We start from the raw sequence: 24,836 nt of genomic DNA, 5'->3' as shown, positions 1-24,836 counted from the left end.
AAGTGCAGGGGTTTTACGTGTATCAGTGAGGATTCGTCCGAGATCACGTTTTTGCTAGTTGAAAACTACATACCTGACCGCTCCTGTTGGGTTTCGACCTGACAGGGAATTTTTGGAACCCTTCCTCTTCGCAGGAGTTCATCATTTCCTTCATTTCCATCGGCCCATGCGGGTCGAGGCGAGGAAGGTTTTTGTCGGCTGCGGCTGCATCATGATTGAACGGCGAGTTCATCAAACTCATTAATTCCTTGTTTCTCGTCTTAAGATAAATCGGGTATTTTACGGATTGTTGACTCGCGAATAACATCACGCAGTATCCAAAACAACCACTTCGGCCTCGGCATCACCCACGCTCTCCACAACCAGCTTGTCTCCCGCATTGACGCCGTCAACAAACGCGCCGTCTCCCTCCACAAGCACCCCCTCCTCCCTGCCATCCAGCCTAATCTTCGCCTTCCCACCCTTCGTCATGGGCAAGTGCACATAGACCTTCCTCTTCGTCGCGCCCGTCGCATTAGCACCAACAACCCACTCGAACCTGCCCCCCGGCGCAATAATGCCCGCCGCCATGACAAAATCGGCATGGATGGCGATAGTCCCTGGGATCGTCGGCTCGGCGGCCTTCTCCTGCGCGGGCGTCGCGTCGGGCCCGCCCCGGAGCGGGCTCAGCAGGCTGACGAAGCCCTTGCGCTTGTCGTCGTCGCCGTACCGGCCCGACGCGTACCGCGGCGCCAGCCCGCGCTTCCAGGGCGTCGCCCAGATCTGCAGGAAGTGCACGGGCTCCCGCCCGTAGTTGTACTCGGCGTGCGTGACGCCTGTCCCGGCGGTGGTGAATTGGATGTCGCCGCGCCGTACCCGGCAGAATAGCTCTGACTCGGATTCTTCGGCTGTGGTGGTGGTGGTGGTGGTGGTGGTGCCCTTCTTTTGGTGCGTCGAGTCCGTGTGTGTCAGCTCCCCCGAGAGGATGTAGCTGAAGATCTCAAAGTCGCGGTGCGGGTGGGTCGGGAAGCCCGAGTTGGCCTTGACCCGGTCCTCGTTCAGCACCCGCAGGGCCCCGAACTGCGCGAAGTTGGGGTTGTACCAATTGGCGAAGCTGAAGGAGTGGTAGGTGTCCAGCCAGCCGTGGTTGGCGTGCCCGCGGGCAGCCGAGAGGTGGGGGGTGATTTTGGCGTGGCGGAGTGTGTTGGTCATGGCGGTCTTGACGGTGTTCATAGGAGATGGCTCTTTGGTGATGTTGAGCTTATGAGAGTTGTTTTATAGAATGTGATGGTGTAGTGATTGAGGTGTGGAAGGTTTTTAGTGTTCTAGAAATTCGGTTTTTGGAGAAGATCCGAAGATGGCCTGCCTTTTATACTGCGGATGATGGGAGGTGTTAGTTGGTAACATGGTGATTTGCTGAGCATTGCAAACAGATTATCCACATATATCATGGCGAAGGCCGAGACTCTTGGATGCCCTCATCAGTGACTGATGGTAAAAGTGGAGACTTTGCTTGCCCAGGCGCTGACGGATGATTACCTCACGCTTTGGTTGGCTTTTCGAGATGAATCAGCAGAATTTTCCCCACAACTTCAACTCTTGTTCTTTTCATCACCATAACCAGCTCGACGTTGGTGTTCATCGGCATAATCCTCGATCTAAAGCTGGCCTTCTTCCTCGATCCAGTATTTAGCCTGACTCAATGTTCAAGTCGCCCATCCTGGTTGGCATTCCATTGGCGGCGAACAGCCAAAAACACAGCTACGCTCTGGTTGTTGGTGGTTCCCTTGTTCTGCGCCTAGTTCTTTGTTTGCCGAACGGAGGCTTGGGCTTGTACTACCAAATCCTTGAACAGCCTTGTCCGAACGACACACCACAACGCCATTGTCACTACGTTCTATTGTCCGTGCATGTCCCTTATATAACGAGTCCTATTTATTTTGCCGTTGATCGGCAGCATGCCTCGATCTTCTGCTTGGCTGAGAATTCCTAGTTGTTTTCCTATCTCTCTATATATATACCCCACATATATATACCGGCCTCCTTCCCTTGTTAGAAGGTCAGCCAAAACACCAAAAGAATCTGCCCCACACGCCAGCTTCCACACATTCCATTCATCATGTGCTACATACCCAAAAACGTCTATACGGTATGCGCCCACACCAGGGTGGGGGAGCTCGTCGCGTGCGCTCGTCAAAAGGTCAGGAATGCGCGGCTAGAAGACGGTAATTGGTGTACCAACTTCCAGTTGACCTTCCGGTCCTGCCGTCCGGTTGAGCTGGCGAAGCTGAAGTATTGGTTTTGTCCAGAATGCCGCGAGCACTACAAGGGGTACGACACAAACGGTGCAGAGGCCATTCTCAACTACTGGGCCTACAAGGCTCTCTCCGGCTTTACCTACAGCGTCTCTCCTGGGGCAATCCCCGCCGATGTGGTATTCAACGGAACCGTGCCTGCCCTTGCCCGGTCCACAAGAGTCCGGTGCGAGCTGATCGCCCTTGATAAGGCGTGGCCTAATAATAGCCCGTTCGAAACGAAGGTCGAGTGGTTGCAGAGACTTGAACGGGCGCGAACAGTGACGTTGGAACTGGCTAGGAGTTGGTCCGGCACGCAGCCTTGCGTACAGGGCAGCGAGATCAGTATCCAACCGCGAGTGCCATCGCCCATGACTGCCTACCCGTTTTCCTATGTGCATGACCATGCACTCAACACCATCACGGAAGCAAGCGACTCCCTGAAATCCGCCGCAAACCCGCCTTCGTGGCGTGAAACCATTGATCGGGAAACACCACAAGTCCACCTCAACACGCTCGCGAGGTTGTGCGGGATGACCCCCCTGGAGTCCCTGCCACCCCGGTCAGAACAAGCACAGCGTTCGATCTCAGCGAGCCCAACACTGTTCGAAGTTCCGTTGGACCTTACCGAACCTTGGGGCCCATTGCCCGTTGACCAGGAGATGGTGGGCGAAGAATCCCACCACGCTTCTGTAGCGCTCGCTCGGCCGCTGAGCCGTCAGTTGACTGAGCAATTTAACCAGCAGCAGCACAACATCCAGTCTGAATCCTTCAACGACGGATCTGGGGAAGCTTCTAGGAGAAGCAATGGCAACGTGCCTGGAACCAAGTTTGGTTATTGGGATCATGAGGCGTGGGTGGACGACCCAACTGATGCTGCCTCGGTTGAGCCAACCCAAGAATCCCTAGGGAACGAAGCTGAACGGTCTCCTCAGGCCGACGATGAATGGGTCGATGATCGGACTAACAGTTTCTCAGCTGAGCCAGTCCAAAACTCACCTTACAGAGATCCCGCAGAACGTCTCGAGACCGATGTCATCTCCAGCCATGAGGCGTTTGCCAACGTCACCCTTGACGGGGCCAACGTAAGAGACGCGGCGCAGGAGTATTCGGAGCCCAACACGACCAGCCGTTTCTCCGTTTCAGAATTCGACGCAGACGAAGCAGGCGAGCGAGCCAGCATTGCCTCGGTCAGTTCGGTTGCCGAGGATGAGGTTCCTGCACTGGACGACAGCGACACCGCCTCCCCGGTATCCGAGTCGGGAGCAGAGCAAGAGTACAGGCTTCCGGAACAGCGTAAGTCTATTATTGATGCCCTCAGCAGTTGCTCAACACCGGAGATCGTCTCCCCCGAACCAAACCGTATCCCCTCACCACCTAGGTTCGTTCGCGAGGATAATTATCCCGCGACTGAGTCATTGAATTCGGACGCCTACTGGAACGATTTTGGAAATGGGTTATCTCGTGAGGCCAGCATGTCGCCCGGTATGGTGGGTTCACCGAGTATGATGGGTCTTTCGCCACAGAGTGTCTCGGTCATGTAAGTCACATAAGATAGCGAGAAAGGAAAAATAGGTAAGGCCTGTAATAAACATGCCAAACCTTGAAGACTCATTTTTTTAGTAATTTAATTTAAAGTATAACCGTCTATATTATACCCAAGCAAGTTGAGCTTTTGTGATTCATTGTGATGTTCACCGTTTTGCTTCCCCAGACCATCTTGACCTATCGAGGGTTAGGGTGGTTGGTGACGTTCTGCGGCGTGACTCTTATCGGTCAGCTCCCCCAGCACCGATAAAAATGCCCCGCCATCAACCAAGCGCGCCTCCAAGCCAAGAGTCGAGGTCTCTTTCGCCTTCATTCACCGACGGAACCACTTCTCACCCTCGACACACACTCGATCGCGAGCTCCCATGGACAAGGCACAGGATGGGCTGCTAAGGCGGCCCCTCTATCTCTTCGACCTGCCACCAGAAATCCTCAATTCGCTCGCTCTCAAACCAGACGCGGGGTTGCCTGCTCTTGCCGGAGATGCGCCCACTACTTCGGCTTCCTCAGGGGACCTGACCCCAAGTCCCGCCAGCGCCGAAAATATCCTCGGATCACAGGCCTGCTCCCTATGCGGCATGTCTTTCGCCACCGTCGAGGAGCAGAAGGAACATCTCAAAACCGACCTCCATTACTACAACCTCAAACAAAAGTTGAACGGCCTCAAACCTGTTTCCGAAGCCGAGTTCGAAAAGCTTGTCGAGGAGAACGATATGAGCATCTCGGGATCGGACACGTCGGATAACGAGGATGAGGAGGACGAGCCGTCGCGCAAGGAGTCGACTCTCTCGGCCCTGCTCAAGAAACAAGCATCGCTGGCGGATAAGCGCAACGCGGACGATGGGGACACCGAGGCGGAACCGAAGAAGAAGAGGGGGTCGGGTAAACCGCCATTGCTGTGGTTCGAGTCACCACAGCTCCCAGACCGCACTTATTTCGGGATATACAGGAGCTTGTTCACTGCAAAGGAGTTGGACAAGGAAGATGCGATTGTCGAAGCCATCAAACAACGACAATTACCTCCGATATCCATGCCCAAAGCCGCCAAGGATGGGAATACCATCCCCCCAGCCTACAATGGCAGGCACATATTCCTCTGCATGATGGGAGGCGGTCACTTCGCCGCCATGGTAGTGTGCCTGGCTCCGAGGAAGACCAAGCACGGCTCGGCTGGGCCACTCAACAGGGAGGCTGTCGTTTTGGCGCACAAGACCTTCCATCGGTACACGACTCGACGCAAACAGGGTGGTTCACAGTCAGCCAACGACAACGCTAAGGGGGCCGCTCACTCAGCCGGTGCCTCGATACGCCGATACAACGAACAAGCCCTCGTTGACGACATCCGAGAGCTCATCAGTGACTGGAAAGCGTTAATCGACACCTCCGACCTGCTCTTTATCCGAGCGACCGGGGCGACAAACCGGCGGACTTTGTTCGGGCCTTACGACGACCAGGTCATGCGCTCCAACGACCCCCGTATCAGGGGCTTCCCCTTTTCCACGCGAAGAGCGACACAAAACGAACTCATGCGCGCCTTCATCGAACTCACCCGCCTCAAGGTCAAAGAGATCCAGCCCGAAGAGGTTTCCGCGCCAACCGAAGCGGGCAAACCCTCCAAACCCAAGACCGACTCCAAACCAACCCCCCCAAAACTCACCGAAGAAGAAGAAACCGCCATCTTCCACACGACCCAAATCCAAGCCCTCATCCGCCGCTCCAAACTCCCCGCCCTCCTCTCCTACCTCACCACCAACAACCTCCCTCCCACCTTCACCTTCCAACCCGCCGACACCCAACAGAACCACCACGCCCCGACCGCCCTCCACCTCGCCGCCGCCCAAAACTCGGGCCCGCTCGTCGCCGGCCTCCTGACCCGCGCCAACGCCGACCCCTCCAGAACCAGCAGCGAGGGCAAGACGCCCTTCGACCTCGCCGGCGACCGCGCCACCCGCGACGCCTTCCGCGTCGCCCGCGCCGAGCTCGGCGAGGATGCCTGGGACTGGGACGCCGCGCGCGTGCCGGCGCCGCTGGCGCGGGAGGAGGCGGAGAAGAGGGCGGAGAGGGAGCGCAAGGCGGCGGAGAAAGAGGAGGAGGTGAGGCGCGCGGCGGAGGAGGAGAGGTTGAAGGTGGAGGGGCCGAGGGTGGATGGTAATGGTTCTGGTAATGGTTCTGGTGGTGGGGGTGGGAGGAGGGGCGGGAAGAAGGGGGGGCTTGTGTTGGGGGCGGGACCGCCCAAGACGGCGGAGGAGAGGAGGGCGGAGGAGGCGAGGGGGTTGACGGGGGAACAGAGGATGAGGTTGGAACGGGAGCGGAGGGCGAGGGCGGCGGAGGAGAGGATTAGGCGGTTGCAGGGCGGTGGGTGAGTGGTGAGGGAGGGTTGGTACATAGTTACCTGGGTGAATGAACTTTGTTGATCGAGGTATCCGTGGTGAGCCTTTCTAGACGCTTGGGGCCCAGTGACACCAGGCCGACCAACTTTCCTGCCTGCCTTGCCCTGGCACCAGTTATCCGCCGTTGCTAAGGCCCTCCTCCGAATACAGCATCAAGATGATCAAGTCCACTTCAAGGCTGCGGTGATCCGACTGGTTGCCTTGGTGCTTTCTTTACGAAAGTAGAAGAAAAGTCCGAAACGAAACAAACAACAAGGCCGCCAACGCGACCCAGTACTAAAGAACCCCGTACGTTTCTGACTGCCAGGCCCAGTGGCGCTAGCACACCGTTTCGGGTGCCATGTCAAGGCCGGGGCCGGTTGTGGGGCCTCGTTTCGTTCCCGGATCCGGGGATCATGGCCCTTACCGAAGGCCGACCCGGCGGCGCGCCGATCGGCCCCACTAGCGGCCCTAAACGGCCGGCCGTCAGCACTTAAAAATGTGGAACTTTTCTTGGTGGTTGGAGTGGCTGCTGTGCCTCGTAAGGGGAATATTGAAAAAGGTGGTGTGTTGTTAGTGGTTGCTATGGTTAGATGTTCCGTGGCCGCCCACGATCCATGGTACGATATCAGATTATGTTGCACAAGACCGCGGTGTTGGCCCGAAATAAACTCACAAACGAGGGCGGCCTAGATGTTGCCTGTGGGAGGTCGGCGGGATAGTGAATAAAGTTGGGCAAGATCTGCAGATCTGATGTTTCCGAGGCCGTTGTGCCTGAAGGACCGGGCCCGGGCAGTCGATTTCTTTTTACATGCCGCTGCTGTTGCAGATGGATTGCCTACCCTGATCTCTCATTTCATATACACCGGTACTTTGTAAATGGCTGCTGACGTGGTGTTTGTGGCGTTCACTTCAATCATCTTTGCCGCGCCGTGCCGCTCAGGGAATGCTTTCCCTGGCCCTGCTCATGGTACATAGAACCCGAAGGCGTCCACGTTCGGGAGCTCTCGGACTATTCTCCCCGAATCACCCGAAGCAAGGACTTGTTGCGAGTTTGTGTTGGGACATAGCGCTCGGACTGAACGAAGCCAGCCTACCTAGCGTGTTGGCCATTCCTCGCGCTGTGGCCTGCGATGGTCCCAACTGCCGGTGTGATGCCCAGAGTGTTCGGGTCGGATTCGGGTTCTTGTTTTGGTTTGTTCCCGGTGGTAAAGGAGATTTGGTGCCACCGCGGAACAGACGGCTCTGACAATGAGTCCCAAAAAAGAGGGAAGATCTTCCCGAGGACGACCAAGTGACCATGTTCCCCTGTGCCCTGGTCTCTCGGCCAGTGGGCTCGTCGGTTCCCCAACAAGACCGCATTGCCGGGACTCGGAGATAACCTCTCTCAAAGGCTAACATAGCCACAAAGATGGCGTATGGGAGAAAGGAGAAGCTGTGGCTGTGGGGTCCGGAGCTCCGGCAATGTGGGCCAATTTTGTCGCATCATCACGACACGAGCTCGATGAATCCGACTAACGACAGACCGAAACCAAGTGTGAGGAAGTTGTTCGCCGTTGGGGTTGCATCACTCGTCGAACAAGGAAACGTGCTGCCCCTGAGTTTGGCTGCTCTGGGTGTTGCATTGCTGCCAAGCGAGGTGGTCTGTGAGGTAGCTTTCCGGTGCCCGGGTGCCCCCGGCGTGCCCTGGTGTGCAAACTATCGGGACGCTATGTGCTTGCACAAAGTCGCGAATGGGGCGAAAATGGGTCCATCGGGGAATTAACGGCCAATCTGTGCCGAGTACCGTTATTGATAACTATTTTGTACTTGTAGTTTTGCGAAAGCGCTGAGATTTGAGACCTGCTGTTGATGACAGCTGCTTTGTCCGGCGCTACCAAGTGCGTTTGTTGACGATCGCGGCTGATGTTGAGAATGTGGAAACTAGGCGCCAGAGACGGCGGTTGTCGTCAAAGAAGGCTGAAAAGATGCTCCGCTGATCGATGCGGGTTTCCGATCTGATAGGCAGCGATTCACCCGCTTCGTGGGCGGCAGATTCATCCCGTCCGAATTCTCCGGCGAGCAGGATGGAACCCGGGATTGGAGCTAAAATTGGCACCATGTGGGCCCTTTTTTGTCTCTCAGAGCAAGCACCTGAGACACGCACAAAGTCTGCCAGAGGTTAAGCGCTGTCATCTGTCAGTCGACCGCGCGTAGACAGATTTGTCGACAATTTTGAATGATGAGGTTCATCTTGTTGCGCTGGTATTAGAATCGCAGGGTTAAGAATCTTTGAGCCAAGGCTGAGGTTGCAGTTGCTTGAGAAAACGCACAGGCCTGCTCATTGGCATCCAAGTTTGCTGTTATCGTTGTATTGGTTGGTCAGATCGGTGGTGCTCTGTCCAGATGAGTTGATTGACTCCGAATTCAAGTTGTAAAAAAGCAACGGAATCCACTTGCAAACCTGCAAGTCAGGCCAGTCAACTGCCGGACGAGGGCAGTCACGACCCATGGCGAGAGAATGGCCCGATGTGGGGCCCATCTGGAACACAGCGCCAAGAGTCTCGCGCTTTCGGCGCCCACGTACCTGAAACATGAAACCCTCTGGCGCCCAGGCTAACAAAGACTTACTTTTTGAAACACGGCACTCGATCGAGTGGGCTGCCGATGGCCACAACCTGGAACCCGGAAACAACAGACGACTCGTCAGAAGCACCGAGAAACCGGAGGGTTTTTCAGCTGGCATCTTTCGGAAAAGCAGGCAAACAAAACAGTCACACGCATATTGCCGCTGTTCAAACCCAGCAGCACTGAATTAACTAAGCCCCAAACAGCCAGCAAACAGCAAAATAGCACAGCAGGAAAGCAGGAAAGCAGTCGAAAGCAGCAAGAATTCAACATGGCTTGGATCCACCGACCAGGGCAGTTTCCTGGATCCAGAAGCTCGGCCCGTGGTTACGGTTCCTTTTGGGAACCGCTTCCATCGCTAGCTTGTGGGGAACCCTCGAGCAATCGCAAGCAATAGTGCAAGGATGCCAACCTCAACAGTGCAAGCAAAGTGCAAGCAGTTGGTTTCTTGGCACGACCTGAGTGCCCATCGGCAACCACGCGAAACCCAGGAACAAGCGTTCCGGGTCACATTCTCGGCAACAGTTGCGCTCGGAGGACAAAGCTCAGGCGAACGCTCCTGTAGTGCTTGTACCTGCAGTAGCGTCGTCGGCGTGGCTGAGCAAGCCATCACCTGTTTCAAGGCGATACCATTCGATCGCCTCAGGGGTCGAGAGTCTGGATCGTGCAGGCTCTGGATGATGTGCTGTTCTTGCTCACAGTCCGGTTCCTCCGGACTATTCTTTACGGTTATGTGGAGATTAACGTTATTCGACATGGCGCATTTGACAGGTGCGTGTCCCAATCAAGGGCCGGATTACGTAGGACCTGATTTCAAGCTTAATTGACCCTTTCACCAGTCAACGCGGCCTCCCTGAAAAGGGTAACCTGAAGAGCCATCTCCCGTCGGTTTTGGCGTTGGGATGTGTACTATGTAACCGATTGGCCGTGTGTGTTGGGTCGGGCTCGAACCGCCCCCTGGGCCAGATCTCGAGCACACCCCTGTTTGGCACCCCCTTGTTCACCGACCCCTGTCGGCCAACCATGCGAGCCCAGGTTGCTGCCGCTGGCCAGAGCCGCGCGCCACCCCAGCAGCTCAGCACCCTTGGATACAACGTCGACGGCGCGGTGGGACCTTGATGAATCTCTCCCCGTCCAGGTGGTATTGCCGCGAGGGAGTTGTGCAACCGCGCCCATCCGCAGAAAGGGATCTCGACAACCACTCCCCCAGCGTCCCCTTCCTGATGCTGCGAGACATGCTACCCTGCAATGTCGAGCTTTGCCGTTCCGGGTAGGGCCGTCGATTACCGACTTCTCTCATTGGTCCCTGGCCCCCTTCGAGCGAGAGAGAGACAAAGAGCTGTGCCTGGGGAAGCCAAAGTCAACTTAGTCAACATCGACACATCCTGGGCTCCCTGAACACTCCGTGGACCCTCCCTGGCCACCACGGACACCATGGACACCCCTGGTCTCCGGTTGTGGCCCTGTTCTTTGTTCCGCTCTCACCCTGTGGAGTGGCCTGCAAGGGGTTGAGTGACTTCCAGCTCTCGTTGCTGTTGCCTCCGTGTATATAGCAGCGACTGCCAACCCTCTTCTCACTCTTGTTTCCGATCCCATCACCAAGTCCGGTGTCCTCCTTTCTTCCAGTCTCAGTGTGACCAACAGAGGCAAAGCCATTCGCTTCTTTGCCTTTTCTCTTTCTTGACACTTCAAGTTCATTGTTCATACTCTCGCTGGCAAGACCATCTCCCAACCGAACCATTTTTATTTGAAGGCGCCAGTTCCGCCAATACAGCTCCGACACCCACCCAGTCTATCGTTTCCTGTTAGCATCCATTCAGAACAACGGCAACAGATTCACTATGAAGACTTTCGTTCCTGTTTTGGCCCTCGCCGCTGGCGTGTCGGCGACTGTAAGTTCCATCCGTATCTTCAGCTCCATGTCCCGATCAACATGACTTACACCCCGTTCCGCAGTTCCACGGGGCCCCTCCCTTTTCATTCCCGGGCAACACCGACAACAAGTGTACCGATAAGCAGAAGCCTGGCTTCAGCTGGGACGACCTGGATTTTGGTGACTTCTTCGACTACAAGGACTTCAACTTCCGCGGCTGGAAGTGCGAGGATGACGGCGAGAAGAGGAGCCGGTTTGCTCCCCGCACCTTCGGGAAGGCCATTAGTGGTACTTGCTCTTCGGACAAGCAGAAGTCGCCGTCCTTCGGTTGTGGTGCCGCCGTGGACAGGTTCTCGCTAGGTTCCATCCACGTCAAGCCCGAGTTCGACTGCGATCTCGAGTTCCACTATGACATGCCCGATGGATCGAGCTGCAAGCACCGCAGCCCCTGCAAGTCTTCTGGTACCACCGTCGTCAACCGCCAGTGCGGCGGTGCCAAGAACGTCACCATCGTCTACCCCCCGCAGCCCAAGCTGCCGAAGCCCAGCTGCAGCATCAGGGTGCCCACCATCTCCTTCGACTGCGACTCTGCTTCCAGCACCAAGCCTCCCAAGACCAAGACGACCAAGACCGCCGAAACTGCCACTCCGCCTGCCGAGGCCACCACTACCTCCGAGGTCGAGCAGCCGTCAACCACCCCGCCTGCTGGCACCCCCCCTGCCGAGTCTAACACCCCTCCCGCGGAGTCCAACACTCCCCCCGCCGAGACCAACACTCCTCCCGCGGAGACCAACACTCCTCCTGCCGAGACCGACACCCCCCCTGCCGAGTCCAACACTCCTCCTGCGGAGACCAACACTCCTCCTGCTGAGACCGACACCCCGCCTGCCGAGTCCAACACCCCTCCTGCTGAGTCCAACACTCCTCCTGCGGAGACCAGCCCCGTCCCCGAGGTCAGCGCCACTAGCACAGTTGCGCCTGGCCAGCAGACCAGCGATGTCATCGTTCCTCCCCCGGTGACCAAGACCATCACGACCAGCTACGACAGCACGTCGACCGTCTTCACCACCAGCATTCAGACCATCACCTCGTGCGAGCCTACCGTCCCCGACTGCCCGGCCAACTCGGTTGTCACCACCGTCGTCACTGTCGCTGTCTCGACCACCATCTGCCCTGTCACCGAGACTCTGACCACCATCGAGGGCCCTGCCTCCAGCGCCCAGCCGAGCGAGGGACCCAGCGATGGACCTAGCGACGGACCTAGCGACGGACCTAGCGATGGGCCTAGCCAGGGACCTAGCGATGGGCCTAGCGAGGGACCCGGTGCCGAGCCCACTTCTCCTCCCGACGTTGCGACCACGTCCGCTCCTGTTGTCGACGGCACCACCAGCGCTGTCAGCTCGGTCTTGCCCGTTGAGACCCTCCCGTGCCCCAACGTCGTCCCGTCCTGCCTGAACACCTTCCTGTTCAACACGGGCTGCTCCGACAACACCGACACCGCCTGCTACTGCCCGGATGCCACTTTCGTCAAGAACATCTACGACTGCCTGTACGCCCACGGTGAGACCGACTCCATCATCGCCGAGGCCGTCGCCTACTTCCAGGGCATCTGCGGCAAGTGGGTCAACGAGAACCCTGCCATCGCCACCGACGCCACCGTCACCACCTACATCACCGTGACCGCCCAGCCCACCGTCGCGCCCGTCTACACCACCGTCATCGTTGACGTGACCACCGTCGTGCCCTGCACCGACGATGCCGGCGAGGTCATCCCGAGCTCCAGCACCACCGTCATCGTCAGCACCAGCATGACCGTGCCGCAGGTCGACTTCACTACCGGCTCCACCGGCGGCGTCGACATGATCCCCATCACCGCCATCCCGGCCATCACCACCCCTCCCGCCGGCGGCCCCGACGGCCCCGGTGCCGTCATCACCGCCAACGGCACCGCCATCACCGTGCCCACCGGCACCGGCTCGCTCGTCCCCACCGGCACCAACACCGTCGTCATCGGCGCCGGTGGCCGCGTCAGCGCCAGCTTCGGCCTCGCCGCCGCTGTTGCCTTTGCCGCTGCCATTGCCCTTTAAGGGTCTTCTTGGCTACCACACCAGCCCCTGGCATAAACCGGGCAAATAACAATCTAATTCTCACGCTCCTTACGAAAGCAATACGACATACCATTGTATCAAACTCTCATCGGCATTTTCACCCTCAGCGGTCACTCAGCCTTGGGGCGGCTCTTGTGTTTTTTGTTTCCTTATACAGTCATCGATCCATGCACACAAGCACCTGTGTTTTTTCCTTACATCAGCGCGTGTTTTTTTGGTTCTTGAGAGAAAAACAGGAGGTGTTGTAGGCAGGCAGTCGGGTATAGACATGCAAGGAAGAAAGAGGAGGAACGGGAAGAAACCTGTGTGGTTTGTACATTATTGGACTGGATACAGCTGGCTGGCAGACTGTACATAATTGTTAATACCCCGAGCCGGATCCCAATGGCTAGACTGCTTTGATCGTTTCAGCTTGTGTGTCTTTGGTGTTTTGTGATGTGATATGCTTCGTGGAAGGGGGGATCGGAATGTGCCCCTAGAAGCCGTCCAAAGTTGAGCCCTCTGACTTGGTCAAGAAACAAGTCAACATGCATTCCTTATATCAAAAGGAGTAATCGGGAATCTATTTCTTCTATTGGTAATGGATCTTTCTCCCGCTGCAGGGTTATCCGAACGTTGCTGTCAGGTCGTTCGTCCTTCGACACGAGGTCGTGAAAGTCATGAGGTCTTTTACGCAGAGCAAACAAAAGCTGTACTGGTACGCCAACTGGCCAACTGTCATCGAGAAGTAGCCCGGTTTGAAGAGTGAGACGCTCGATAGAGGTAGGCACCTCCACCCGAACTCGCCTCCAAACCGAGATAGCTTCGCCGATTCCCATCACTACCATGTCGTCAGCTCATCACCACAATCATCAGCAGACCAGCAAGGACACCACTCGGGAGGGGCTCGAGGCCCAGATACTCAGCCGCCACACACCGGAATTCCATAAGCACCAAAACCATGCACATAAAAACATCCACTAGCATCCACGTCAGCACCCACGCCCACCACTCCAAGCCCAGATACAGACAGACGCCCACGAGGCCCATCAACAAAACCACCGTAGTCAGCCACAGCAGCCCCTCGCACAGCGCCGGCCGCCCATACGTAGGCCCCGTCGGCAAAGCCAACACCGTCAGCGCAAGCAGCACGACGAGCAAGCCCAGCATCGCCCACGCCAGCGCAGCGAAACCAACCGACCGACACCAAACAGCACCACCCATCGCCAGAGCCACAACCACCGCCCACAGCCAAGACCGCGACAATACGCCCCAACCCCGGCGCGCGTCATGCCAAACCCACGCCCCAACCCCAGCATCCACAAACCCATCCCACAACGCCATCCCCTTCTCAATGGACCCCTCCCTCCCCACCGCCACCGCAGCCTCCTCCAGAAACAAACCAGCATACCCATCCAACCTCGCCCGCCACGGCGCCGTCAGCACAGCACCACTACCCACTGGTCCCACTCCCGCGATGGGAGGGCTAATACTCTCCCAAGGCACAACACCCCCCCTACAAAACCGCACCCAGCGCGCTACGATACGATAGGCCGTCTCGGAATCTACGGCAAAGAACTCCCGGTGGCGGCGGCTACAGTCGGGGCAGCGGAAGGCGTAGCGGGCTGGGCGGAGCTCGGCGTGGGCGAGCTTTTCGACGTGGTGGGCGTGGTGGGAGGGGAGGGCGTGGTTGTTGTTGTTGTTGTTGAGGCGGTTGCTGGGTTGGTTGTTGTTGTCGTTGTGGGAGGGGGGAGGGGAGGAGGTGGTGGTGGAGGTGAAAAGGGGGGAGGGTAGGGCTGCTGCTTCGATCTGTAGGCTTGGGCACGACCGTTGCATGGCGGTGAGGCGGGTGTCGACGGCTTTGGAGGTGTAGCCGATCTTGACTAGGGGGGTGTTGTTGTGGGTGGCGGTGAGGATGTAGATGAAGCCCTGGGTGGTGGGTGTTGTTAGGGGTAGGTTGGCGGCGTGGCGGAGGAGATTGTCGATGGTGAAGCTGGTGTTGGTGTATTCGGGGGGTTCTGCGGTCAATGGGGTATTGGTTTGGGTTGGGGAGGGGAATACAGGTGTGCTGTCTACAGCTGTTGGAGCTTCGTTGTTGAAAGATGTTGAGTTTAAATCGTCAGGGTCGAGGGTTGAAGCACTACCAGACCATAAACCTTGTCGCTGGATACCATGGCGGGCAAGATCCCACAAGCCAGAAAGCACAGCAACAAGATATTCTGTCCTGGGAGGACCTAAAGGGTCCGGACTATTGTGTGATGCCATAATTTTGGGTAAATAAACCTATAGTTATATATATATGCGTGATGATGGTGAGCGAAAGGGTGGTGTAGCTGAGAGCTTTACGGTTGTAAGAGGTCGACAATGACAATGGGATGAGCGGACAGCGCGACGAGGTAGTTATAGAAGGTAATCCATCCCCGTACGAGTTGTACGCGCTCAGACTTCTGAGTTTGTATGCAGCCCGAACCAACTGGTCTTGGCGGGGGCTTCGGCGGGTGGTGTGCCTTGTCCCCCAGCTGGGCAGCCTTACCTGAGTTTGGAGGCAGGCGGATGAGGGAACATCAGGCACGCAATTCTGCGCACGCTTTAGGGCCAGTGGGCATAATCGTCGCCGACAGACAGTTTCCCAGAGGAGTTATGGAGTGTCGGGTTGAGGGCGACGAGGGCGAGGCAGAAGGGACAAACCAGGGTCTTGTAGCGTTAGGACCATAGCTGCCGTTGTCACGATAATCGAGTTTTGGGTTAGATTGTTAATCGTTGACTGAGAGAGGCGCGGTTCGAGATCGGCCGTTTTGGCGTTGCGTAGTGTGGCGCTGCTAAAGCGACCTGACGCTTCAGTGGTTGCGTTTGGTGCGCGCAGCAAATGGCTGCATGTCTCCCGGTTGAATTGCTGCCTAGGTAGCGATATCTAGAGTCGCGGGCAGGGGCCGCTGTCTGTGAGTTCCATACCGAGACAGTACCGAGGGAGATGTGACATCTTCTCACTCAGTCTTTCACCTGTCTCCGGCGCTTTCACGGGTCTCCTTGATCTCCACACATATTATAATGTCCGAGAAGAGTGGATGACTTACCTCCTTGCACGTACACTCGCTGCTCGCTCCCAAGCGTGGCTCGCGGGACGAGAGCCCAACTCCACCTCTACTTACCGACATGGATGGCCATCATAGACCCCGACGTTTGAGTTGAAGCCCGGAGACCCACCCTCAGGATGAGGCTCGCTGTTCGGCATCCGTCTTGACGTCAGGTCAAAAAAGGGTTGAAATTTTCCCCTTCTCCATTGTTTCTTACGTACAAGCAATATCCTCGTCGGTAATTTCCAACCGCACTTGGGGCACATGACGTCCCTTTTAGGGTATGTTTGCAGGCCGGCAGCAGGCCGGCGATGTTGAGTTATATATCGACCATGACGGTGCGAACACCTCCTCGGCATCGCATTCCGGGTTGGGAGTACGACCCAGGTCGTCCATGACAGCATCATGGCCGTTTTAGTCGCCTCACACAGTTGGTTCGACACTGGTGAAAAATCGCGCGACACAGCCAGCGGGAAATATCGGGAGGTTCCAAAGTCGGGTCGGAATGGCACCCGTTCTCACCTCCGCCATTGCCTGGTCATGCTCGCCATGTGAGGCGATCCCGGTTGACAAAGTCGACCCCCACTCGGCCTTGCCCCGTTTGAGAACGGGTTGGTGTCCCGAGGGATCTTCTAGAAGCGGGAGGGCAATGCCAAGACCCTGCAGCTCGACGATGGGAGTTCCCACAGTAAGGAATGTGGATGCTGAGGCTGGGAAGCCGAACAGGGGAAACGACCGAAGCGAGCCCTCGGCGAACCGGTGATGCTGACCGAGGCCTCTGTATTCACTCTGGTACGCTTTCCACGTCCATGTTGAACAAGCACAACCCGAGCTGCTGCTGAGTCATTCGGCTTTCTGAGCAGCCTCGGGACGCTGTTGAAGGATGGGCGTGTGCAAGGAAGAGCACTGCAATGGTCCATGTCCGTAATGTGGCAAGTTAGCTCATCCTACTTTACACAGTAGCATGACATCGTCAATGGCCAGCTGTTCTTGATACCACCGACATGGCTCGGTTCGAAGGTCGCGGTCGGCGGTGAGGGACTTATTGACATGGGCACGATCCTGTGTGGCAGCCCAGTCGCCTGATGGTCTGGATACCTGCTGACGGGAGTGAGAACAAGGCACACCTCTACAAGAGCAATAGTTATTCAAATCCGAAACATCTCCGTCGGTGTCTCGTGCCTCGATGAATTGGTGCTGCGGGAAAGGGATGATGCAAATAAAGTAGGGCTCGGCGATGCGACTCGGAGGGTCGGACCTTAATTTGCAGCAATTGACGCGCTGCAGGATGCTGGGGTTCGGGCGGAAATGCAAAAAACTGGCCACTAATGCCACTTTGTGTCAGAGATTCCTCTTCTGGATACGCGACCCGTCCCCGGGCCACGCCTTCCTTTGGTGATGTTCTTTTTTGGTGGTTCTTGCCCGTGAATAAATGGCGTGCCCGCATCTGGCTCGCGCTCACACGAGACTTGCAACGTGGACGCACGGACCCATTTGCATTGAGTGTGTGGGGCAGGTCTTCGATCTCCCGTCGTGACTTGCAACTCTTTTTTTTTTCCAAATCAACCCTGCCAGTTCCATCTTTGTTTTTGAAGTAATCGGGGTTCGGCAAAGGCCAGCCACAGAACCCGACGAAATCCCGATTTCATCTCTTCCGCGGAACCTGCCACCATCAACATGGAATTCCCACGAGCTTGACTGCTTGACCGTGAGGTAAAGCGCGGGGGGGGGGGGGGAATCATACCACCACGCATCGTCATTAACAAGGGCGCGCTGCATGGTCATCGTGTCGGATCGGAATCCCTCCCAATTGGGTAACTCAACGATGACTCCAGCACGCCTTAATTCGCTCTTGCGTTGAGCGGGCAGCGGAATCAGAATGGGAATTCTTCGGCGAGCTGGGGGTCTCTGGGTGTCTGGACAAAAGCAACGCCGGAGTGAACAAGCTTACTCAGGCCGTCGGTCGGCATTTAGCTTTTTTGGAAGCCCGATGTACTGTCAAGTACCCCGCCGTACCGTTTCTCCGATCCCTGTCCTCCCTGGGCAGACCTGTCGCCTGCTCTCAACCGGCGACAATTGCGCGGCTCGGACGATTGAGTGCGCCGGGCCGATCCCGCCGCGTTGTTCTCAAGGTCCCGTCGTCGAGTTGTCTCGCAATTACAGTTCCGGCCATCGTTGTGAGTTCCGAAGAATATGCAGGTAACTTCCAACGTCTTTCTTTCTTCTCGCTTCGGCCCCGTTTCCTGCTTCGTTTCATCAATTCCCAGTTTCGTGGCGTCGTGGCATGGAGATCGGAGCGAAAAGAGCGGATCCAGATGTCCAGCGCCGAGCAAGGATCGGCCCCCAGCAGTTTGCCCAAGTGGGTGTTCGAGGGTCAAATGGCGACTCGAGCAAGTCATAAACTTGATCATCAGGATGTCAGTTACCAGGATGGGCTCCGCAACAATGGACTTCGAGAAAAATCCCAAGCCGGGAGTTTGTACAAGCCGGGACTTAACTCCACTGCCTTTGTACTTCGTGGCGGCATCGAAACCTCCCGCTCGAATCCAGGGCGCGCTCTCGGACATAACCAACAGGCCGACCGTTGATACCACCCAACACAACGCACGGCGCAGATGCCCCAACCCCGAGCCATTAATTCCATCCATGACAATGCATTAGCACTGCCGAGGAGGGCCAGGGCCAGCAGGCACAAGACACACTGCATACTTGTGCCCTCGCCTAATCGTCCCTTTGCTGCACCCACTCCTTCTCAAACCCATAACGTTGCCCCTGGTCGTCTCGTCGACGCTTCTCTTGGCCGCCCCAGTATTATTAATCGCCCAGACACACCCCTCCGGTTGATTATGCTCTCATTCTTGTTCATGAAAACGGAGTGCCCTTGAATATTCCTGAACCCTGTCCCGTCTGTCTTACTTATACATATGTGCCCTGGGCCCCTCCATGCGCGAGCTTGTTCTCACTTACACCTGGAGCTTCCACCTGTTCACCCCTCCCCCCCTTCCCCCCTTCCTACACAAGCACTGTGAAGAGGGATTGAGACTCAAGACTTCATCTACCTCCTCCTTCCCTGTCCTCTTCCGCAATGGACAGCTTACCTACACCACCCAACGAGGAACACGCTAGGCCTCAGGGGCTAAAGCGGCCTCATGCAGCATCCAAGTCTCTCAAGACAGCACATCGGACCCTGAAGCGGACCAGCACCCACAGCCATCCTCCCTCGCCGGCGCGCGAAAGTCACTCACAGCACGGCGATGGAAGGCATAAAAGGGTATGGAAGGCTTGCGAAAGGTGTCGCATGAAGAAGACGAAGGTAGACAATTATCTTTCTTAACACCCATTATCAAGCGATGTTTGCTTACTAACATGTGACATAGTGTGACGGAGAGTTTCCGTGCAAGAGGTGTAAGGACGATGGGTTGATATGCACGGCCGGGACTCGAAAGAAGACCGAGTACAAACAGCTACCGCCCGGGTACGCCGAGGTGTTGGAAAACACACAGTTCGTCCTGATCGCCACAGTCCAGAAGCTCTACTCGATGGTACGGAACGGAGAACCATGGGAGCTCGGGGAGCCGGAACTAAACGACCGCGGCCAACCCGTGATTCACAACGTCGCCGCCAAGCTCGGCTGCTTGCGGCCGAACAGCGACCTGGACCTCCCGATCCATTCGATATTCCCCGAGGACGAGGCAGGGATGGCCGAGTTGGCTCGGCAATTGCAGGACCACGCGGCGACATCGACAACAGCAGGTACTACATCGCAGGGCAGCAGCGGTAGCAGTAGGCAAGAGGCGGAATCGAATGGAATCTACAACCGGACCGACCGAGCCAGCTCGTCTGCCGCGTCAGACGTCGAGCACTCGGACCTCGACCAAGAACCCGACTACCGAAAGGCCGCGTTTGGCGCCGCCAGCGCGGTCAGCATGTCCCCTGCCAGCCTCGGCTATCCCGACTTTGACATATCCCCACCACCAGCAGGGCCGTCCGACGGGTTTCCGCCTAGCCAACACTCGCCCACCCTTCCCGCACACCCCAACAACTTCCAATGGATGAACCGGCCGGCTTCGATGGATTTCACGACCCAGCAGTTATGGATGGCAAGCCAGGGTTTTATGAGCACCGAGATGATGTCTTCTGGGGTTCTTGGCTCCAACTATGCGACCAAGCCCGCCGGTTTCTCGTCTTCATGTCGGAATCCCGAGGTCATGATGGGGATGGGCGATCCCATGATCTTCTCCGGGTACGAAGAAGACAAGCTACGGCCACTTTTTCCGAATTCGAACATCTAACTAGGGTTTTGGGCTTCTGTTTACGGGGTGGGAGTTTAACGGGCTGAATGGGCTACTTGAAACGGGCTTCTTTGAGGGTTCCGGCGGGGCGTTATGGCACAGGCGTACGGCAGAGGAGAAGGGGTTCAACCATGGGCATTGGCAGCGGCTGGTTTGCGCCCTGTGGGACGGGCTGTACAAATACGGGAATGATTTGGATCGGTTGGCGAGCACTTGCGCCTCGATGTGAGAGACCAAGCAAGCACGAGAAACGGTGGACATATCATCCAACATGCGCCGCCAAGCAGCTGCTGTTGTTACCTCAACGGTTAATGTCAAATGATAAAGAAGGCCAAGATCGCATCTCTCGCTTTCGGCGTTTCCCATGGCTCAGCCCCCTTGTGTGCCAACGCGTCAAATATAAGATGCCACCCCCTCACCACTCACCACCCTGACCTCCCCCCTTTTGAAACTCAGCCCAACATGATACGTAACCCAACCGACTTTGAGACGATTATGGTCCCTTTTCATTATGATACACAAAAGTCACAGCCCCACCGCAAACCGACGGTGAGCTCCTCCTGGGGGGGCATGGGGGACTCGACCCATCGTGCTGCAACCTGCCGAAAAGTGCCCGAACCCACGGGGCTGGGTTAGGTTGCGGGACCCCGATGGTTGGTTGGCTGGTTTCCGCGCTGTGAATTCCTGTGAACGGCACGGCCGTTGTTCCTGATCCGCACACGGGTGGCCCCTGGAGCGCTTGTTCTTACCTAGTTCGAAAGGGGAAAAAACTAAAAGAAGGTTTGTAATCATGTGTGATCGATAATCCAAAGTCATGATTGAATAATCAGTTCCACTGAATTTTCCTTTTTTTTGCCCGACTGGATGGGGATTGGGAAGATGATTGCAAGACATTCTGGCCGGGCGGCCTCACATCATCCAGAGTGAGATGAAAGTTTGAGCTCGACGCGCATTCGAGTTCGCATCGGTTTGTGAGGATGGCAAGCCTGCACTTTCCCTTTTGGGAAGCCAATCATCAACCAAAAGCTGTCGTCATGCTCTGGCAAAGCCACAACCTGTAATTTCGGATCCGATCAATACGCGGGACAGAAAACGCGGGGTTCATCTTCCCGTCCCGTCCTTTGCTGCAGACGGTTGACATACCTGAGTCTTGGCTATTGTTGACGTTTACGGGTTCGATCCGCGCAATCTCAAAGGCACAGCAATAGAGTTGACCACCGACCTTATTCTAGCTAAGACATGGCCTGCAGGTGTTATTCGAGGGCATATTCAATCCGATCTGCCACCAATTGACCCCCCGCGGCACGATCTTGGGCCGCCTAGGGGGTCGGATTCCGTTTCCTGAAATCGATGCGAAGGAAGGAAGGAGGTTCTCGTTTGCGATCGGGGTCGAGAACGCTCCGGCTCCGCGTATGCCCGGGTCGGGTTCATGATTGCATCCGTTACCCAACCCCACATCAAACCCGCCAAGAAGCTTGAGTCTTGACCACACAAACAATAATGATGCCACAACGCTCACTAACCGCTGGCTCGTCTCACGCAGGAGCCCAGCAAGCAGCGTGCCAGAACGGACAGAATCCAAGCACATTGCGCCTCTCCCCAAACGGATAGTTACGCTCCCCAAATTCCATCTCTGCTGGGCGCTGACGGTGCATACTGTGTAATGAATCACTCTGATGAGTGCCCAGCGATCCTACCCTTGGCGTCACAGCGCCGCATCCCACCAAAACGGTCGCCGCCCGTCTCGTGAGGCCAATGGGCGTATCAGATTGGACTGCCAATGAGAGATACGCAGGCCGAGCCCCTTGGCCAGGCACGCCAACACGCCGCTGGACAAATCCCAAGCTGCCGTCAAGCTTGGGGTCCAAGCAACCCTGACATGGTCCTGCCGCCGCCGTTCAGATGCTGCCCGAAGGAGAAGCCGGAGTACAAAATAACCTTCCTGTGCAACGTCAGTTTAGGATCTGGCCAACGGAGCCTTGGCTAACTCCGGCGATTTAACTCCGTATCATGATGAATCATCGCCGAAAGAGTCCCATTCTTTTTGAAGAAATCAGAAACAGGGGCACAAACATGACCCGGGGTATCGCCGAAGTCTGATGAACAATCCAATCTTTACAAAGTAAACGCTGCCTAACGCCGAATCAGATTACTCGTCCAGTATCCTCCTTGCGGACATCAATCTCCACGGCGCAAAAAAAAAGAGAAAACCTTTGTCTTGACCGACAGGGTTGCTTGGTCTTGTCAAACCCACCTCGACGCCGTTGAGACTCTTGGCTGGAACCGAACCAAGACAAAAGAAAAGACAGAAAAGTAAAAAAACAAAAAAACACACAAATCAAGATCGCAAGAGCCCGGTGGAGCCCCGCTCTCCCATGGTCCACGGGGCGGAGATCGGTCCGCGGAGAGCCAAGAAAACGTGTCCGCCGCGCCGAGTTGCTGCCAAGCTCCCGCCAAGCCGGTGTGGGCTCGGCCGCGGCGAGCTCCTTCAGGAAAACGACGCGGGCTCCACTGCTCCGTTCCCGTCTGTTGAATCGTTCACACAAAACCAGAATTAATTGAGTTAAGCGAAAGCGAGAACGCGAGCGGATTGGCGACTCTCGTCCCAGTTCACGAGTTTGTAAAGCCAAAGTCGTTACACGAAAACACTTCCCGTCCCGTCATGGGCGTATTTTCATGGTCGGTCTCACTCAGCCACCACTGTGATGAGATGAGCTGAGAAAGCGCATTGGGGAAGGAGCATCTCACATCTCAGCAAAGCACCACCTCTGCCACAACCCCCTGGATAACGAACGAGCGCGCGGGATGGCCAGTTACTGCCCGATTGGGAAAACGGCGGGATGACGGCGTTGAAGCGAACCAGGTCGTGGGTCGGTACATGGAGTGACATGGCCAGGCGAGCCAGGGGGGAATCCACGGGTGGTGGTGTGGTTGCGGAGCTCCCCACCCCGATCCCAGCGCCCTGTTGTCGTGCCTGCCCTGCGCCGACGGGAATATCGCGGGACTGCAGGGAATCAGCGCTACGAAACCCACGGCCCGCAAGCGAGCTGAAGCCCGAAGGCCCGGTTCAGCGACCGAAGAGTAGGGCATTCCCCCCAAAAAGGGCAAAAAAACGGCAACCAAATGTTAACCTGACCGCTTCAGCTCGTTCATCTGTAGTTATGTAACTCCTCTACCCTACACAGTAGGGAGTTCCTGAGTTAACCACCCCCACTACATATAACTACCTACCTAGGTAGGTAGGCAGGCACCCTATGGGCAAAACAGGTACACCAAAACCACACAGAGCCATCTTGATGCAGTATTTCTCGGCCAAATCAGACCCGAATTTGATAGAATAAAGTGCAATACAATCTTTGACTGTTGCTATTTCTACTACCCCAATATCACTCATTTATCTAGTCTAATGGTGTGTACACAGCTTGTTAGGGAGTGATGCGTTCGTGAACGGGACTTGGGGGCGGGCCCATCTTGAGTCGGTTTTTGGTGTATCGGTCTTTTTGGCCAGAGGGTGCTCGGTACATACCTGAACTCGCCCTGAACGGACAACTGGACGGCAGCAGCTGCTGCAATGTAATGCAAGATGCAGCCGACTTGACCTCGCAGCTTCCCCATTCAACCTCCCCCCCAAAACCAAAATTTGTCAGCATGCCTTTCTACAAGCAACAATATCCCAACTCGGAAAGGGTCGCACAGCACCCATCGGCCCCCAATTCCCCCATCACCAAACCAAAACCCACCCGATCTGTTCTCGCCTGGGGGAGGGAGGCAGAGTCCATCGGCCGAATATCTCGGCCGGCGCGCGCCCCGCAGATCGGACGGGCGGGGTGGAGCGGGGGCGGGGGAGGGGGAACAGAGGCCCGACCGGGCCCCGAAGCCCGAGACAGGAAGTTACCTAAGGTAGTGAACAACAAACAGCATCCGGTGTTGGGAGACAAGACAATGCTTTGTTGATCCCCGTCCCGCGTCTCCATCGCCAGTTCAATCGGGGAATCGGGGACGGGATGGAATGGGGATGGGATGAATGCCGGCCCGCCCCCGTGCCAAACAATTGTTACGGTGCAGTGCATGTATGTACTGGACAAGCTTCAACCATGCCGAATTCCTCCACCCAGCGATGATCCATCTCCCGTCTTGCATGTGTGTGCCGACACGGATGGGAATTCAGAACAAAAGGGCCGGTCCGAAGAAACAATGTGCCCAATTTGGGTCCGAGATTTCGGATACTTTTTTCTGTTTTGGGCGTGTGCATGTGTGTGTAACCGGCGATTTTTACCTCCCTCCATACATAGCATCCTGCAGGGGGCGGCCTTGCCTTTGCCGGCCGGGTGCGTATTTCGGATAGCAAGCCGGGCGGGAGCAGATGGGCGTTTGATAGGGCGAGGGCGAGCGGGCGGATCGCGTTCCGCCGTGGCAGCGCATCGTTTCATTTCGATGCATACGCGTTTCTTGTGTGTAACTATCGGCGGTGGTATCGTGGATGCGTTTACGCAGGAGGCCCTGCTCACTAAGCGGGGAGGCAAGGCACTTCTGTGACACGGCGGGTTGGCAATACGCCCAAAATACCTACTATGTATGTCCATAGACGGAAGAGTGCCTCTGAAAGGGACGGTTGATAACGGACAGCAAAGAGCAATTGCCGCGAACCCGCTCCGTCCGTGATGTCATGGTTGTGCTCCCCAGATAGCCTAGCCAAACGGACTATAGTCTGGT

The 24,836-nt window shown here is 56.5% G+C and overlaps 9 protein-coding genes across 9 annotated transcripts; 4 read left to right on the top strand and 5 right to left on the bottom strand.

Moving 5' to 3' along the window:
* Positions 1 to 2: 2 nt before the first annotated feature.
* B0H64DRAFT_385048 (RmlC-like cupin domain-containing protein) lies at positions 3 to 1,444 on the bottom strand. The gene has a single exon (XM_062803045.1). It carries the CDS (start codon positions 1,210 to 1,212, stop codon positions 307 to 309), a length of 906 nt encoding a protein of 301 aa, XP_062661923.1. The 5' UTR covers positions 1,213 to 1,444; the 3' UTR covers positions 3 to 306.
* Positions 1,445 to 2,098: 654 nt separating this feature from the next.
* On the top strand, positions 2,099 to 3,817 carry B0H64DRAFT_370901 (uncharacterized protein; the record flags this gene model as incomplete). The annotated part of the gene is made up of 1 exon (XM_062802117.1): positions 2,099 to 3,817. One exon carries the CDS (start codon positions 2,099 to 2,101, stop codon positions 3,815 to 3,817), a length of 1,719 nt encoding a protein of 572 aa, XP_062661922.1.
* A 369-nt stretch (positions 3,818 to 4,186) lies between these two features.
* Positions 4,187 to 6,184, top strand: B0H64DRAFT_318663 (uncharacterized protein; the record flags this gene model as incomplete). The annotated part of the gene is made up of 1 exon (XM_062800398.1): positions 4,187 to 6,184. The coding sequence occupies one exon, from the start codon at positions 4,187 to 4,189 to the stop codon at positions 6,182 to 6,184; it is 1,998 nt and encodes a 665-aa protein (XP_062661921.1).
* A 1,879-nt stretch (positions 6,185 to 8,063) lies between these two features.
* On the bottom strand, positions 8,064 to 8,915 carry B0H64DRAFT_370899 (uncharacterized protein; the record flags this gene model as incomplete). Its single annotated transcript, XM_062802116.1, has 3 exons — positions 8,064 to 8,275; positions 8,503 to 8,529; positions 8,801 to 8,915. 3 exons carry the CDS (start codon positions 8,913 to 8,915, stop codon positions 8,064 to 8,066), a joined length of 354 nt encoding a protein of 117 aa, XP_062661920.1.
* Positions 8,916 to 10,638: 1,723 nt separating this feature from the next.
* B0H64DRAFT_370898 (uncharacterized protein) lies at positions 10,639 to 12,757 on the top strand (the record flags this gene model as incomplete). Its single annotated transcript, XM_062802115.1, has 2 exons — positions 10,639 to 10,689; positions 10,754 to 12,757. 2 exons carry the CDS (start codon positions 10,639 to 10,641, stop codon positions 12,755 to 12,757), a joined length of 2,055 nt encoding a protein of 684 aa, XP_062661919.1.
* An 810-nt stretch (positions 12,758 to 13,567) lies between these two features.
* On the bottom strand, positions 13,568 to 15,492 carry B0H64DRAFT_74427 (T5orf172 domain-containing protein). The gene has a single exon (XM_062808698.1). The coding sequence runs from the start codon at positions 15,020 to 15,022 to the stop codon at positions 13,610 to 13,612; it is 1,413 nt and encodes a 470-aa protein (XP_062661918.1). The 5' UTR covers positions 15,023 to 15,492; the 3' UTR covers positions 13,568 to 13,609.
* Positions 15,493 to 17,708: 2,216 nt separating this feature from the next.
* On the bottom strand, positions 17,709 to 18,697 carry B0H64DRAFT_74460 (uncharacterized protein). The gene has a single exon (XM_062808699.1). It carries the CDS (start codon positions 18,477 to 18,479, stop codon positions 17,802 to 17,804), a length of 678 nt encoding a protein of 225 aa, XP_062661917.1. The 5' UTR covers positions 18,480 to 18,697; the 3' UTR covers positions 17,709 to 17,801.
* A 1-nt stretch (position 18,698) lies between these two features.
* On the top strand, positions 18,699 to 20,386 carry B0H64DRAFT_74420 (uncharacterized protein). The gene is made up of 2 exons (XM_062808697.1): positions 18,699 to 19,144; positions 19,209 to 20,386. The coding sequence occupies exons 1-2, from the start codon at positions 18,917 to 18,919 to the stop codon at positions 20,121 to 20,123; spliced, it is 1,143 nt and encodes a 380-aa protein (XP_062661916.1). The 5' UTR covers positions 18,699 to 18,916; the 3' UTR covers positions 20,124 to 20,386.
* A 3,099-nt stretch (positions 20,387 to 23,485) lies between these two features.
* Positions 23,486 to 23,744, bottom strand: B0H64DRAFT_385024 (uncharacterized protein). Its single transcript, XM_062803044.1, has one exon. The coding sequence runs from the start codon at positions 23,736 to 23,738 to the stop codon at positions 23,514 to 23,516; it is 225 nt and encodes a 74-aa protein (XP_062661915.1). The 5' UTR covers positions 23,739 to 23,744; the 3' UTR covers positions 23,486 to 23,513.
* Between the last annotated feature and the right edge of the window lie 1,092 nt (positions 23,745 to 24,836).

Source organism: Chaetomium fimeti (assembly GCF_033439085.1).
Source record: "Chaetomium fimeti strain CBS 168.71 chromosome Unknown B0H64scaffold_2, whole genome shotgun sequence".
Lineage (NCBI taxonomy): Eukaryota > Fungi > Ascomycota > Sordariomycetes > Sordariales > Chaetomiaceae > Chaetomium > Chaetomium fimeti.
The sequence above is the reverse complement of the archived record's forward strand: the minus strand, read 5'-3'. Positions and strand labels throughout refer to the sequence as shown.